The 14,032-nt window shown below is 39.3% G+C and overlaps 1 protein-coding gene across 2 annotated transcripts in view; it reads right to left on the minus strand.

Annotated features, from left to right (window-relative positions):
• Window positions 1-884: 884 nt before the first annotated feature.
• Window positions 885-14,032, minus strand: part of farp2 (FERM, RhoGEF and pleckstrin domain protein 2) — a 48,179-nt gene continuing 35,031 nt past the window's right edge. For both annotated transcript variants that reach the window (XM_022191995.2, XM_022191994.2), the window contains exons 16-27: window positions 13,869-14,002; window positions 13,714-13,795; window positions 13,387-13,624; window positions 12,057-12,187; window positions 11,915-11,983; window positions 11,742-11,831; window positions 9,532-9,614; window positions 7,111-7,229; window positions 5,676-5,839; window positions 3,463-3,570; window positions 3,213-3,364; window positions 885-2,313 (exon numbers count right to left, since the gene is read on the minus strand). In XM_022191995.2, the coding sequence (XP_022047687.1) occupies window positions 2,220-2,313; window positions 3,213-3,364; window positions 3,463-3,570; window positions 5,676-5,839; window positions 7,111-7,229; window positions 9,532-9,614; window positions 11,742-11,831; window positions 11,915-11,983; window positions 12,057-12,187; window positions 13,387-13,624; window positions 13,714-13,795; window positions 13,869-14,002 (1,464 nt within the window). In that variant the 3' untranslated portion in view covers window positions 885-2,219. The remainder of the gene's footprint in view (window positions 2,314-3,212; window positions 3,365-3,462; window positions 3,571-5,675; window positions 5,840-7,110; window positions 7,230-9,531; window positions 9,615-11,741; window positions 11,832-11,914; window positions 11,984-12,056; window positions 12,188-13,386; window positions 13,625-13,713; window positions 13,796-13,868; window positions 14,003-14,032) is intronic.

Consider the following 14,032-nt stretch of genomic DNA (forward strand, 5'->3'; position numbering starts at 1 on the left):
TGAAATTCAAAGAAATTTGTTCAGCTCATATGAAGTTCTACCCATTTGTTATTAATCTGGTCAGAACTACAACCATGAATACATATCGCTGACAGTGAAGCACAGAGGTGGAGGTGTGCTGATATGGGGCTCCATGAGCAACAAAGGTTCTGGATAGGTGCCATTCACTGATGGCGCCATGAATGTCTGTGGATATACCAAAATATTAGCGGACAAGATGATTCCAAGAGGCTTGGCAGAAGTTAAATACAATGCCACAAGTTTCTCAAGAAAATAGTGACAACTATGACCTGAGTGGGCATGTCTCATGATTTGATTCCAATACAACACCTTTGTTATATTGAAAGAGAAAGAAAGAGCAACACAGTCTCTTTAGTACAGAGCAGCTGAAAAATATTAGCCTGTGTAGAATGAACAATCACCTCTCTAGACATTAGTGCTGAGGATTATAATAATACAAATGGAATTATTTTGTAAACAAAAAGTGTTAATATTCAGTATTAATCTACAACATAGGAAATAATACAAATAAATAAAAGCATTGAATGAGAAGGTGTGTCCAAACTTCTGACTGGTAGTGTACATGTGCCTGAAGGTAACATGATGCCAGCAATAACAGAGATACTGTAGATTTGTGGGGGTTTTTATATTTTGCATGGTTTTATTGTCTTTTATCTCATCTTATATTTACTTAAACAGGTGCCTAGACAAGGCTGAGGATAAAATGTCACTGAGGAGGAGAGGACCCTACAGTAGTCATTTAAACATGATGCAAACTAGTAAAATGTTAGCATTGCATAAACGGATGTAAAAATCTAGGAAGTGGAAGTTCTAAAACTGTTGGACAGACAAAACAAGTAGCATTGAGAGGACAAAGCCACAGAAACGGATTCAGAAGTTTTATTTGTTAGATTTTCAATGGAATAACATGAAGACTACATGAGGGCATTCAGGAGCAGAACCCTGATTCACTCTAAACAATAAATAGGAGTAACATACTGGACGTTAACTGAGCAACAGAGTCGGTCTCGTCCACACACAGAAGGTCTGATGGTTTGGAGATGACCTCCATCATCACTTTCTGCTAAAGCTCCAGAGGCAGGGGAGATGCACACACAATCACACACTCACAGAAAGTAAAGATTCCAGTCTTCATAAAAAATATATATACCAAATAATACCATGGTTTCATGTAACTGTCATCTGTGCCTCCTTTAAGTCAGCTCCGATTTGTCTAAATCAGCCTAACACAAAGCAAGACACCATCACCGTTACTTCAAAATATGTTCTTCATTTTTGTTTTAGCAGAAAATCTTTAACACAGAGTAAACACTAGAGTAACCACTGCACAAGATGTCCTCGAGTTGTTACGCAAACAAAAACAGGATAGGTCTGATTACATTTGATATTAAAGAGAGATATGTAGCACCAAACTGACCAGAACGCTACTAACTAGTCAGGATTACTAAGCAGAACTGCTCCCTTTTAAATATGTGAAACACTGGCTGCATCTTCCATTGAACAGGCAAATAAAGCCTTCAAGCTGGACTGGCCTCAGAGTTTTAGAGATAGATACCGCTTATCTACCAGTTCAAATACCTGCAGTTAATTCACTTCTTCCAACAGCAGCATGAATTCCACAAAACTTCCCATTAGTCTCCCAAAACTTCCAGTTTCTAACTTGCTCTAACATTTCATTAACTTTCTGCTCACCTTCATCTCATACAGCTCCGGACTATCAAAGGAATGAACAGAACAAACCATCTGCTGCACCTTCATTTCCCACATACTGTAACTCATCCGTCTCCCAGTAAAGCTTCAGTTGTGACGTGCTGAAAAGAAAATTCCTTCAAAAAGTCTGCATTCGAGCCCTTTGTGTCGCAGTTGGTCCCATAAAACAGGATTTCCCATCAGTCTATGTGAAAAACCAAACTGAGCACTACACATGCAAAAAAAACAAAAAAACAAAACAAACAAACCTGATCATAATGTACATGTCTCCCTTTCATTATATCCTGTATGCTGGAACAAATGTTATCATTTACATCATTAATCAAAAAAATGCACAGACCATTAGAGTGAAGCTGACAAACATTAACACTTAAACTGGCAGCATCTTTCAGTCTCCAGTTGTTCAAATGTTTGTTTCACTCTGAAATGACACTGAAGAGTCTTTGTGGCGTCCCAGAGGCCCAGCCTCCAGATACACGACACTAGATTCAGTTTCCGTTGATCTCCATGGGACCTCCTTTAGGTATGAGCAGGCTCATGCGGCCCGTAGTGCTGGCTGCACTTTTGATGACCTCCATCCATCTGTGAAGAGACAACAGCAGATACTAATGTAGCACTGCACACCTTTAAATCTGAAGCTCTGTTTCTTTTCTGCTTTTTTTCTTATTAGAATGGGACACTAGAAATAGAAAATGTTAGCTATTCGGCCTCTTTCTGGGGCTCCTTGAGCTACTTATCTGTCCCGTGTCGTTATCTAATCTAATCTAAAAGTAGTGCTGTCAAACAACTACAATTTTTAATCAGACTAATCACAGGGCTGCTGTAGATTCATTTCAATTAATCAGATTAAATATTCATTTTTAATCTCTATTAATCACGTTTCAGTTTGCATGAGCAAAGAAAGAAGGGAACACATACACACACATATATATATATATATATATATATAAATATAGCATTCTGAGACGGCCAACGTGCCGTTTACCGTCTTCCATTTCGAGTTGCTTGATTCTGCCTCTACTGGATCATCTGCCTATTTGCGCCATGCGCGATAAGTCTACTTGGACAAACTGCCTGAAATGCGTTGCCGGAGACATTTCAGGGATTTTGAGTCTCTGTGCTGCAGATAGATTAACTGTTGGAAGTTTTTAAATCAGATTAATCATGACAATGGATTAATCTGTATTAACGTGTTAAGTTTGACAGCGATAATAGAAAGTCTCCAAAAATAAACCATTTTCTTTAACCTGATTTTGTAAAACAAAAAAATTCTGTATTCCTCTGACATGGCAAAAATGAATTTCATTCAATTCACCAGCTAACTGCAGGCAGATGAAAAATGTAAAAAACATACTTTGGATACTTCAAAGTATGTGAAGCCACTGTTTTTTCCAATGCTGGTAACACAGAGAGTAAAAATGTAACAAAGAAAACACCCAAAAACTGCTTATAGTTGGAAGAGTTGCAAACGTGTAATGTACCTTTCAAAGGTGTACTCGCTCTCTGCTCTGAAGAAGTAAACGTGAGACTTGAACTGCAGCTTGAAGACGTACTCCTTGTGGATGCTGTCCGACTCCTCGGGTGTACTGACTGTGTAGCCGAGCAGCGGCAGGCTGGCCAGCGGGAAGTCGTCCTGCAAGCAAACAACAACAAACCCTCTCAGCTCAGTCTCATGTTTTTACACGAGTTGTATTCTAGCAGAAATAATGCAAATAAAGCTGAGGCGCAAACCTGGTGCGTCTTGTAGAAGAACAAGCAGAAGTTAGTGAAAACCACCCAGAGTTTCTGCCAGCCGTTACTGTTCTTGAACTTCCTCAGCAGGTAACCTGACAGCTGGTTCTGCACAGATGGGAAGAGCAGAAAGTTCAGAGGCTGCACACTGATAACTATATAAATGAATGAAATTAATTTTGGAATAGAATTCGTATGATTTGCAGCTTCACTGACGTCATTAAAGACGTCTGTGTGTTAATTAGGACTGTTGCAGGTCAGTGTTGATGCATGCTGTCACTTTAAAGGTAACCAAGGAGGAATTCAATGATGTTACTGATCAAGAAGCTATTAAATGCACCAATAATAATGCTTTAGGTTCCTCACCTTAATATTTCATTTAGCCAGGTAAATGTGCATATATAACTGTACATAATGATTGGGGGGTGGGGGGGTGGTAACCTTTTAATTGACAATCCGTAGATACTGGTGCAATTTACAACCAAGACTGAGAATACGCCCACGCAGAATCACTAAAATGCTTAAGCATCCTTAAAACTGAGGTTAGTCCGGTAAATTTGGATAATAAATAATATTTGAGGATTTTTAACTTTGCATTTAATTGAACCTAGTAAATCTATATTTCATGTAATATTGTAGGTTTAATTCTAGGACCCTTTTAATAAGTTTTCCGGCTTCTAGTTAATTTAAAAAAGAACCTGGAAAGAACCTAAAGTAAATGTTGGCGATGTGTTTTTTATACATCTATATATTAATATTTCTATTCAGCATAGTTAGTTTGGTTCTGTTGGTTCAGACTGGAATGGATACAGCAAGTTATATGCATCTCTTGGGAGACAGAGGAAACACTGCAACTGTATCAATAAACGAACAAATAAACTGACGAGGTTTGTTTTTCATGGAATTTCAGCATACAGTTAGCCATTATTAACTTGGCTGCGATTCTGTTCTGATTTCAGAGAGAGCACAGTCTCTGTGTTTTAATAATTCATCATGGCCTGGTGCTCCAGTACCTGGTTCATGCGCAGGTAATCAGTGAGAGAGAGGTTCTGGTTTCGGTACCAGCAAACATGTGTGATGGTGTTTGGTCTTTGGCCCTGACCGAGGAGATAACGAGGAGGAAGCTCTGGTGAGACAGCCGGAGAGCCGAAGACTGAGAGAAAATGAAGAGACAAAAACAGGAAGAAAGGATGCAAAGAAAGTGTTAGCGTGTTAGCTCTGAGGGGAAGGAAAGGGGAAAGAAGAGCTGGTTAGAAAATCCTCCAGGTCTGTGGAGTGAAACATCAGTGTCAGAGAAAGTTTCGTGCACGGACATTATTAAAAGGAACAGAAGAGGAATATCTGGGACAAATGAGCTGTTAGATCCTGACACAGCACAGTCAAGTAAAACAGGAAAGACAACAGAAACACAGGAGGGAAAAAAAAGGAATGTTTAAAGAAAAAGGTAACCCTGTGAACCCCAAAACCTGCTGGTGGGGTTCAAAGACATGTTTTAGCAAAATTACACCATTTTACCGAGAAAAGAAAAATAGAAAGAATCAACAGATTTTCAACTTTCCAATTGTGCCTGCAGGGATTCTGTGTGACTCACTGTTCTGTCAATTTAAAAAGTTGTGAAGTTTCATCAAATTCATTTTTTCATTAAAAAAAAAAAAAAAAAAAAGAGTCAATTTTCTACAATGTGACTGCAAAAAAAAAAAAAAAAAAAAAGAGAACAACTTCTGTGCTTTTTCACTCAACTCTGAAGCCATTAGTGACTCAGCTGCAACCAACAGTCACCAGACCTAAAACCAGGACTTCTGGCTGAACTGCAGGCTGTGTTTACACAGAGCACAGACCGGACAAGTATGGAAACGGATCAGAAATGTTAGGAGTAAAATATTTACAATATGTGGAGCCATTATTTTTCCACTTGGCAACACCAGCGGACACTTGGAAAAATGTTGTTGATTCCAAGTTTCCTCAACTTATGTTTAAAAAAAAAAAGAAGAAATTCTGGAAGAAGTTTGAGGTTTAGAGGGTTAAGAAGAAAAGGTAAAACGCTGAGATGAACCGCAGACTGACAGCAGCCGCTTTTCTCGACTCCACTGATGAAGAATGGTGTTCACATGTGTGTGACATTGCTGGTGGTTTTGGTTTCCACATCCACAGTGCTCGGGTATGTAAATGGTTGTGTTTGCGTGTCGTGGAGGGCGGAGGAGGAGGAGGAGTACCTCCACAGCCAGGCTGTGATCAGACATAGACACACTGGTGTTGCGGTGCCAGCACACATGCATGGTTGTGTTGGCACGATGATGCGTCTGTTTGTCCAGTGAGGTGCGGGACGAGTTCATGTCGTCCTCTGACTCCTGCTCCAGAGAAACCTCGTCAGACGACCCTGAGGGAGGAGGGGGAAGAGGGACAGGAAGTTGTGTGGAGGAGACGGATTAACTGTACGTTTGGGTTGGTTTTGTCCCAGGCAGGGGTGGGCGATCTGACCATCTCAGACCATGGATGATCTTAATGTCTCATGTGATGTGGTTTTTATCTCATAAATAACTACACTGAACAAACGTTTCTGCTGCACCTAAACTGATTGGTTTGCCACAATTAGGCTGATGCTCATTAGATGCAAACCAGAGGTTTTTGTAAACAGAAGACTGTGTCATGAATAGATCAACAACATGAACAAAGTGTTGTTGTGAATTATTCTCACAGAGACTATGAATGTAGATCGATACTGTTTAGCTGCACGTCAACAAACTTTGTATCTTTCAAATAAAGGCAATATATCCAAGACTGCTTTAATCTGAGTGAATGATCTATAGGTCAGAGTTCTCGTCTAGATTAATCATGAACTGCATGAGTTTTATGTTTGTATGAAGGAGACAAAAAGTTAAAGAGAAGTTAATTTTCCTTACTTTACATCAGTCATATCTACATCCTACGATGTCACTGTTGTGTATATCAGTGTTGATGCTGAAACCATTTACCATGCAGCCATAGTTCAATCCCTTAAATGATTCATCAAACTACAGTTTCCTGTGAACAAAAATGTTTTCCTCCCACATTTAAGCTATTTTTGTTGTTGACAGCCTGTCATTTTCATTTTGTACATTAATTAATCCAATAACTGATTTAGCATAATGTGCAGTAAAATGCATTCCAAGCTGTAAGATTTTACAGTTTAACAAACACCTGGCAGCACGGTGTCACAGTTACTATGTTCCTCCATCACTGTTGCAGCTTGTTCTCTTTCCAGGCGTTCTAATTCAGGAAATGACCACTGCTGTTTATGTGCAGCAAACAACCATCTGGAATCGTTTTAGCATCTCTTTTCTGCTGAGTAAAGAAGCTGAACATCATTTGGAGATTCTGCAGTAAGTAAAACCAGGCTGCAGAGATTTGTGAGCTGAGCTTGCCTTCATATCCAGGCGGTCATTTGCATAATCAATCATGTGATCACAGGAGTTTAACTAAATTTGGGAAGAAGTGCGATTGAGATCGTGATTCTACCCAAAAAGACCGTCATATGATCTGTTGGTCAGACTGCCCACCCCTCATCCAAAGGAATATTCTTCTTACTAAGTGGAGGAAAACACAAAACAGTCACACAAAGCACTCATTCCAATAATACTGTCATTACTGAGGTCAATGAAAAGCTCGTACGGTTGGAGCGATCGCCGAGTCCAGCATCAAGGAAGATGCTGGATTTCTCTTGGGACTTCTTAGACATGTCAATAGCCATGTTCAGATCCTCAATCCACTTCCCCATCTCTACTTTGGAGCTGAAATCACAAAGAAGATACGACAAAATGAATCACATGCTGGTGTAGAGTTCTGAATGCATTCATGAAGAACATGTAAACTACAGACTGCAGTTTCTTCAGCACTGTGTGATAAAATCATTAAAGAAAATTACAGTTTATTATAAGCTGAGTCTTGTATTGTTCATTTCTACTGATTCTGACATTGTATTCACCAAAATAAGTTTATGTACATCTGAGAGCACAGCAGCATAAACACAATGACGTCCAACAGGTGGCACTACACACCTAAAAGTCGGTTATTGTTGGAAGCAGAGCTGAACGTGCCGATTTTATCACAGCATTAAAAGTGACGCAATTACAGTACGTTTCTTGTGACACCTTCAGTGTCAACAGTTTTTCAGGCTCAGTTTTCACTGATATCTCAAAAACACACAAGTAGACACATTCCTCTTACTATTGGTGCCCTGTGCTGTGGAGCAAAAAGTCTATTTCTATTGTTTACCTTCCAATCAGTGCAACAAAAGATAAGATTGCTGCTGCTACAGAACGTTTACATTCTACAGCCACAATACTCAGGATTTCAGGATTGTAAACTGAGATACAGAGACACTGCTGATCCCATTTTAGTTTGGAAACTCTGGGATTGTGTTTTGATCTGAATGGGCATAAACTGATATTTGCCGGCATTCCTAATCGGCTGATGCACCTCAAAATTCACTGATCTGTTCCTTAAACCAGATTTACGGGACCCTTTTAAGAGCTCGACAATATTTGTAACAACACACTGTCCCTCTGCTTTCTTTTCAACAGAGCACCATGTTTTTAGTTTGAATGCCAAGTTACTTCCTTCTTTTCCAACAGTGCTGCTTCAGACTGGTGAAGAGACGACATTCTATCATTCAGACATAATTCACTTTAATGTTTCATCTTTCACAGCACCTCAGAGGACATGAGTTTGCGCTGCCCACTAAACACTAAACTACACATAACAGAATCTACAGTGGGGATCGAAAGTTTGGGCACCCCAGGTAAAAATTTGCATTAATGTGCATAAAGAAGCCAAGGAAAGACGGAAAAATCTCCAAAAGGCATCAAATTACAGATGAGACATTCTTATAATATATCAAAAAAAGTCAGATTTTATTTCCATCATTTACACTTTCAAAGTAACAGAAAACACAATAATGGCGTCTGTGAAAGTTTGGGCAGAGCTTATAGCAGGCACCGCCCCCACTGCATGTATAAAGCTCACCAAAAATATTACCAGACAACTTACTAAACAGATTCTAAAGGAGAGAAAGTAGATAGAAATTAAGAGGAACTGTAGTTTTTTCAACATCAGAGTTTAGAATAAAAGTAAAGGAAAGATGCATCTCAATCCAAAGGGTCAAACTGTGGAACAATCTAGATGACAAAATTAAAACTTTCAAGTCCATTTTTATTTTTAAGAAAAGTCTAAAAGCTTCATTACTAAAAAAATATGACACTGCTGTGTAACAGAAAATTTGCTTCATGTTTTTGCTGAATCTCTTGAAAGATGTCCGTGTTCAACAGCGCAACTAGACCATGACATGTCAATGATTTTATGTTGACAGGGGGCAGATTTTATAAGTTCTTTACTTCCTTCTGCCACCCCTTCATTCAAATATTTTTGTTGTATATGTATTTATATTGTATTTGTTTTTGGTGAATGAAATAAACAAAATAAATAAAAATAAGATCAAGCATCAGTGTTTTGTAATCTTGTCTGTATCTACTTTATATATAAACATCTCAATCTCAAGCTTAGGTTTGGTCAGGTTTCCCAACATAACTACACATAGCAGATGCAAAAAATTGTGATTTCTGATACACTATTAAAGTGGAACTTCGTTTTTTTTTTTCAACCTGGGGTCTGTTTTCATATGTCATTTCATACATGTGAGTGATGGAGAAATGAATTTTCGACATAGCTCCAGTATTTAGCCAAAACACCGGTTTTGGTGCGAGCTGTCAAGTAATGTGGAGGTTTTCGCTCACTTCTCATCTCGAGTATGTTGTGGGACACTCGTTGAGACTATCTGAGCCGGTCAGTGTGGGGAAAAAAGCACGTTAGGGCGGACTTTGATGCGGGGGGGCCCAGCTGCCCCATACTTTTCGTTAGCTGAGCTGCTAGCTGAGCTGCCTGCCTGGCTAAATACTGGAGCTATGTCAAAAATTCATTTCTCCATCACTCACATGTACGAAATGACATATGAAAACAGACCCCAGGTTGAAAAAAACAAAGTTCCCCTTTAAAAACATGTCATATGTAACTAAGGACATTTATTTCATATCTCACCTGGCTGCCACTACAATTGTCCTCTGAGCAGAGTAAATGGTGAAACAGTGGGGGACCGACCATTCATTTTCACTTTCCTCAACCTGCAGACAAAAGAGAAAATCATTTAACAACATCATCTAGGTTTCAGACCTCTAACAGCAATCTGAACAAGCTTTTAACCAGGAATGATTTAAAGGCCCCATATGGTCAAAATCAAGACTTTATTGCAGTTTAGAAACTTGGAGCTGGAAGAAAATGAGGCAAGTCTTAATAGCGCTGAGGGATATTCAAAGATGGTGGATAATTTCAGTGATTTGAGACCAACAAAGAAGGACTGGGTTTCCATGTCACCTGTTGCTCTCTCCTGCTCTGTGCTCATATATACTGTATTTTAATGCAGCTAAGTTTCCAATAAAGCTGTTCTCATTTGCATATTTAACTATTTCTGCTGCTAGACAGCAGAATGAGTCTGACAAAGTGACTAAAACACAGCCCCTTCAGACTTTTAAGTTAACCATCTGAATACCAGGTAATTTCAATTTTCAACATCCGTGACATGCTACACCACTGGAAAACTTCAACAAATATTAGCTTTAAATTCAAGATATTTCATTAAAAACCCTTTTTCTACACGTCTAATTTTTAGAAAATGCCCAAACATATAATCAAGTACATGAGAGCCATAAAGAACTAAAAATTCTGTGATTCTCAGAGCAACTACAAAGCCATTAGTGACGTAGCTGTGAACAGTCACAAGTCATTCTGAAACTTTTTAGCTAACTGCAGGCAGATAGGGAGAACACATTAAACTAAAAAGGCAAAATATCTATAGTATGTAGAGCCACTGTGGTTTTTTACAGTACTGATGCCATCTGTGAGCCCTTCTTGGTTGTATATGCCGATTCAAGTAATTAAATGAATGTACTTTTACTAAAAATGATTTCAGGCATTATAACTGCTCAACAGGGCATTAATTTGATGAGATAAAGGAGCCCACAGTCGATAAAAATGTTAAAAAAAAAAGGTGTAAAAAAACAAAACACCCAGAAACTGCTTGGTGTTCAGAGGCATAAGAATCCGTGTTTAAGTCAAAATGCACCTATCAGTTTTGACAAGACGACACATAATAATAATAATAACCTGCTTAGAGCTTAGCATTTTGGTCAAAGACTGGCGTCCTAGAGTGTCTTGTGCTAGCTACTAGGCGTGCTTTTAGCTTTACACTAGCAGGGAGAAGAAGGGCAGGGTTTGGGCGTCCAAAGCTGGCAGAGCTCTGAGGACTTACCGGAGCGTCCAGCACTATGAGCTGCAGCCAGGAGTGAAGCAGAGAAATGCAGAGTTAGGAGACCCACACCCTCTCCCTCCTCAATACAATGTACGTTTTAACATCCAAACTAACCAATGCATCTGATCATGAGATGCTACTATTATTCCAACAGTGTACCAGAATCACTGGCGGGATCTGAGGTAAGTTAACCCTCTGAACACCAAGCAGTTTCTGGGCATTTTTTTGGTTTAGTAATATTTTTTGAACTCGCCGTCATTTTTCACTGCAACATAAAATCCTGCACCTCTATGGAAACCGCACAATTATGGCAAGAAGTAGAAAGAACCCAAAAATATCTTCTTTACAAATGGCACTTTATATATATATATATATATATATATGCTAAAAAATCATTAAAAAGAAAAACTAAATCTGAATTTATTTAAGCAATCATTTTCCCCCCAAATTTTTTTTAAAACTTATAATCAGCACGTGCCTACAAGTGCCACCAACACTGGAAAATACTATGACGGGTCTATGTACTAGAGATATTTTAAGAGTGACATTTTTAATTATTTTTTTGTTTCCATACTTTTTTTTTGTCCCTTATCTGCTCTGTATGAACACAGCTTGCAGTTCAACCAAAAAGTCCCAGGCAAGCAGATTATTGGTCTAGAATGTGGCTCGAGCAAACTTTTTTTGGTAAATGTTTAAATGAAACACAAAGAGTAAAGTGATCTTAATGAAATATTACACTAATTTAAGTACCTCAAGCTCAGATTTGGTTAATTTCCTAATGGAACAGCATGTCACAGATGAGCAGTTCAAACACCACTGGAAATTTGTATTTTCAAAGTTTGCCGATTTTCTTAAAGATAAAGTGCCTTTCAAACACTCTGGTTTTGGGGTTCAGAGGGTTAAAGGTTGACAAAGAGATGAGTTAAAAAGCTCGTAGACTCACGATCATGCCATGGAGCGGCAGCTGTCCGTGCACTTTGAACTGATTGGTCGCTGTAACACCTTTGCTGGTGTAGAGGAGCATGTCTGAGAACTGAAAAGACAAGAACAAACACTAAAGGCTCGATACTACTGATGCTTTAATCAGAGTTTGAGCAGAAGTAGTTGAGCACTAACCAGGAAGAACATCCTCTGCTGCAGCCCCTTCTTGGTGAGCTTGTACAGACACCCCTCCCGAATGAACTCCTGAAAACAAGAAGCTTGTTAGACTCTTTCACCCAGTTTCCTGATGCCCTCCGCCCTCTGCTGCAACACTCACCCTGCCTGGTGCCGTGAGGTTCTCGATCCCGATGAGATCTCTCTGCAGCTCTGTCAGCTTCTGGAAATTCTCCAGCCGGATCAGACTGCTCTGAAGCTGAGTGGCTATCTCTGCCACTTCCTTCAGAGCCTCTGTGTGGAACAAAAACATCTTCATCACTGATTTATTACCATCTGAGGCAAGAGGGGGGAAGTTTTCCCAACATTCACACAGTTCATTTTGACAGTTTTGAGAATATTTAGTCTTCATGTTTATTTTTATGCATAAAAATATTTCCATTACTCATGTGTCTAAGAACTATCATTTGAAGTGAAACCACAAACATCGAACCGACTACCATTCCTTTTCCTAGAGAACTGACACTAAAGGAAAAGATATTTACAAGTCTTTCAAGCACTGCAGTCAATTTGATTGTACTTGTACTGGAGTATTTCCAGTTTGAGCTGGTTTACATTTACTTTTCAGGTCAAGATTTTACATAAATAAACTGTCATGTTATAAACTGAGCCACTATTGTACAAACATGAAAGATTTACAGTAATCCTCAGAATCCATAACAGTGTCTGGACGTTTAATGATTCTGTCACACTTTTTCACTGCAATATAAAGTTCTGCAACTCTATGGGAATATCCAATCATGGAAAGAAGTAAAGGGAACTCAAAAAAAAAATCTTCTGTGCAGTCAGTTTTAGTGCCATGTATCATACAAAAGGCTGAATTTAGAGGATTAATTTTACAAAACTTAAAGCTAACTTTAAAACTACTTGAACACATTTCTCACGTGCCCACAGGTGTTACCGTTACTACAAAAAAAATGGTGATTTTTTAAAATTTGTTTTCATATTTGTCTCCTCTGCTCCAAGTGAACACAGCCTGCAGTTCAGCTGAAACATTTTGGAATTTTTGGTCATGCGACTGCTGTTTTTGACAAATTTTTAAATGAAGCACCAAACATCTCGTTTGTAACTTTAGATTTGGTAAAGTTTCCAGACAGAACATCACAGAAGAAAAGTTTGAGGACCAGCGGAAAGTCCAGAAAACGATGATTCCTTTTTCTTTGGCTGATAAATGATGTAACTCCTGAGATAATGTAAAGACAACATGCCTTTCACAGCCAAATGTAGGTGAGGTTTTAAAGTCTGAACATTATTTACACCTAAAGGCCGAACATGCATATTTTTTTCCCCACTACTGCTGGCACTGGAAAGCTACATTTGCTGTCAATATTTTTTGTTAATGCATTTGGTTCAACTAGGAGTGAAAATGTGACATGGTTCCACACTATGAGCAATGTCATAAACTGAAAGAAGCTCAGCTGTGGAAAACTCACCCTTGCAGTCGTCGTGATCTCGGTGGGCGGGGGAATAATGTTTGCAGAGTCTCTCCAGGATGAGTTTGTAGTGCATGAGGCGCTGGATGGGCTTCAGCAGGAATGTGTTGAGGGGCAGGTAGCAGACCTTCTGCAGTTCAAATTCTTTGTAGACGGTTTCCAGCTTCTTCAGCCTCTTGGAGGCTTTCTCCAGCTCTGTTAACACCTCGTCGTGTTTCTGGAGGTAACTGGTGAACTCCTGCACATCAAATCAAACACAAGGAGTTCCGTTTGTTGGCCACACAAGCGGAGGAGATGTTAACTGAAGTGTTAATAAAGCATTCCTACCTTAAGAGCACACATATTCTTCAGCATCACATCACCAATCCTCTGGTAATCACCTTTAACGTGAGCATTTGAGCGCCCCTCCCTGAGGAAACACACAGATTTAATACGGAGCCTCAGAGCATCTGATCGCTCACAAAACGTGTTGGAGAACCTACCAGAGAGCCAGCCTCTGGTCCAGCTCCTTCAGGAAGCCTCGGTGGAACTCGTAGATGGGGTCGATGTTGGAGAAGAGGAGGGTCATCAAGCCTTCAGGCATGGCGTTTTCTTTGATCACAGCACTGCGGAACCACTGGGAGCACAAAAAATATTCATTCATACA

The sequence above is a fragment of the Acanthochromis polyacanthus genome, chromosome 4 (assembly GCF_021347895.1).
Source record: "Acanthochromis polyacanthus isolate Apoly-LR-REF ecotype Palm Island chromosome 4, KAUST_Apoly_ChrSc, whole genome shotgun sequence".
Taxonomy (NCBI): Eukaryota; Metazoa; Chordata; class Actinopteri; family Pomacentridae; genus Acanthochromis; species Acanthochromis polyacanthus.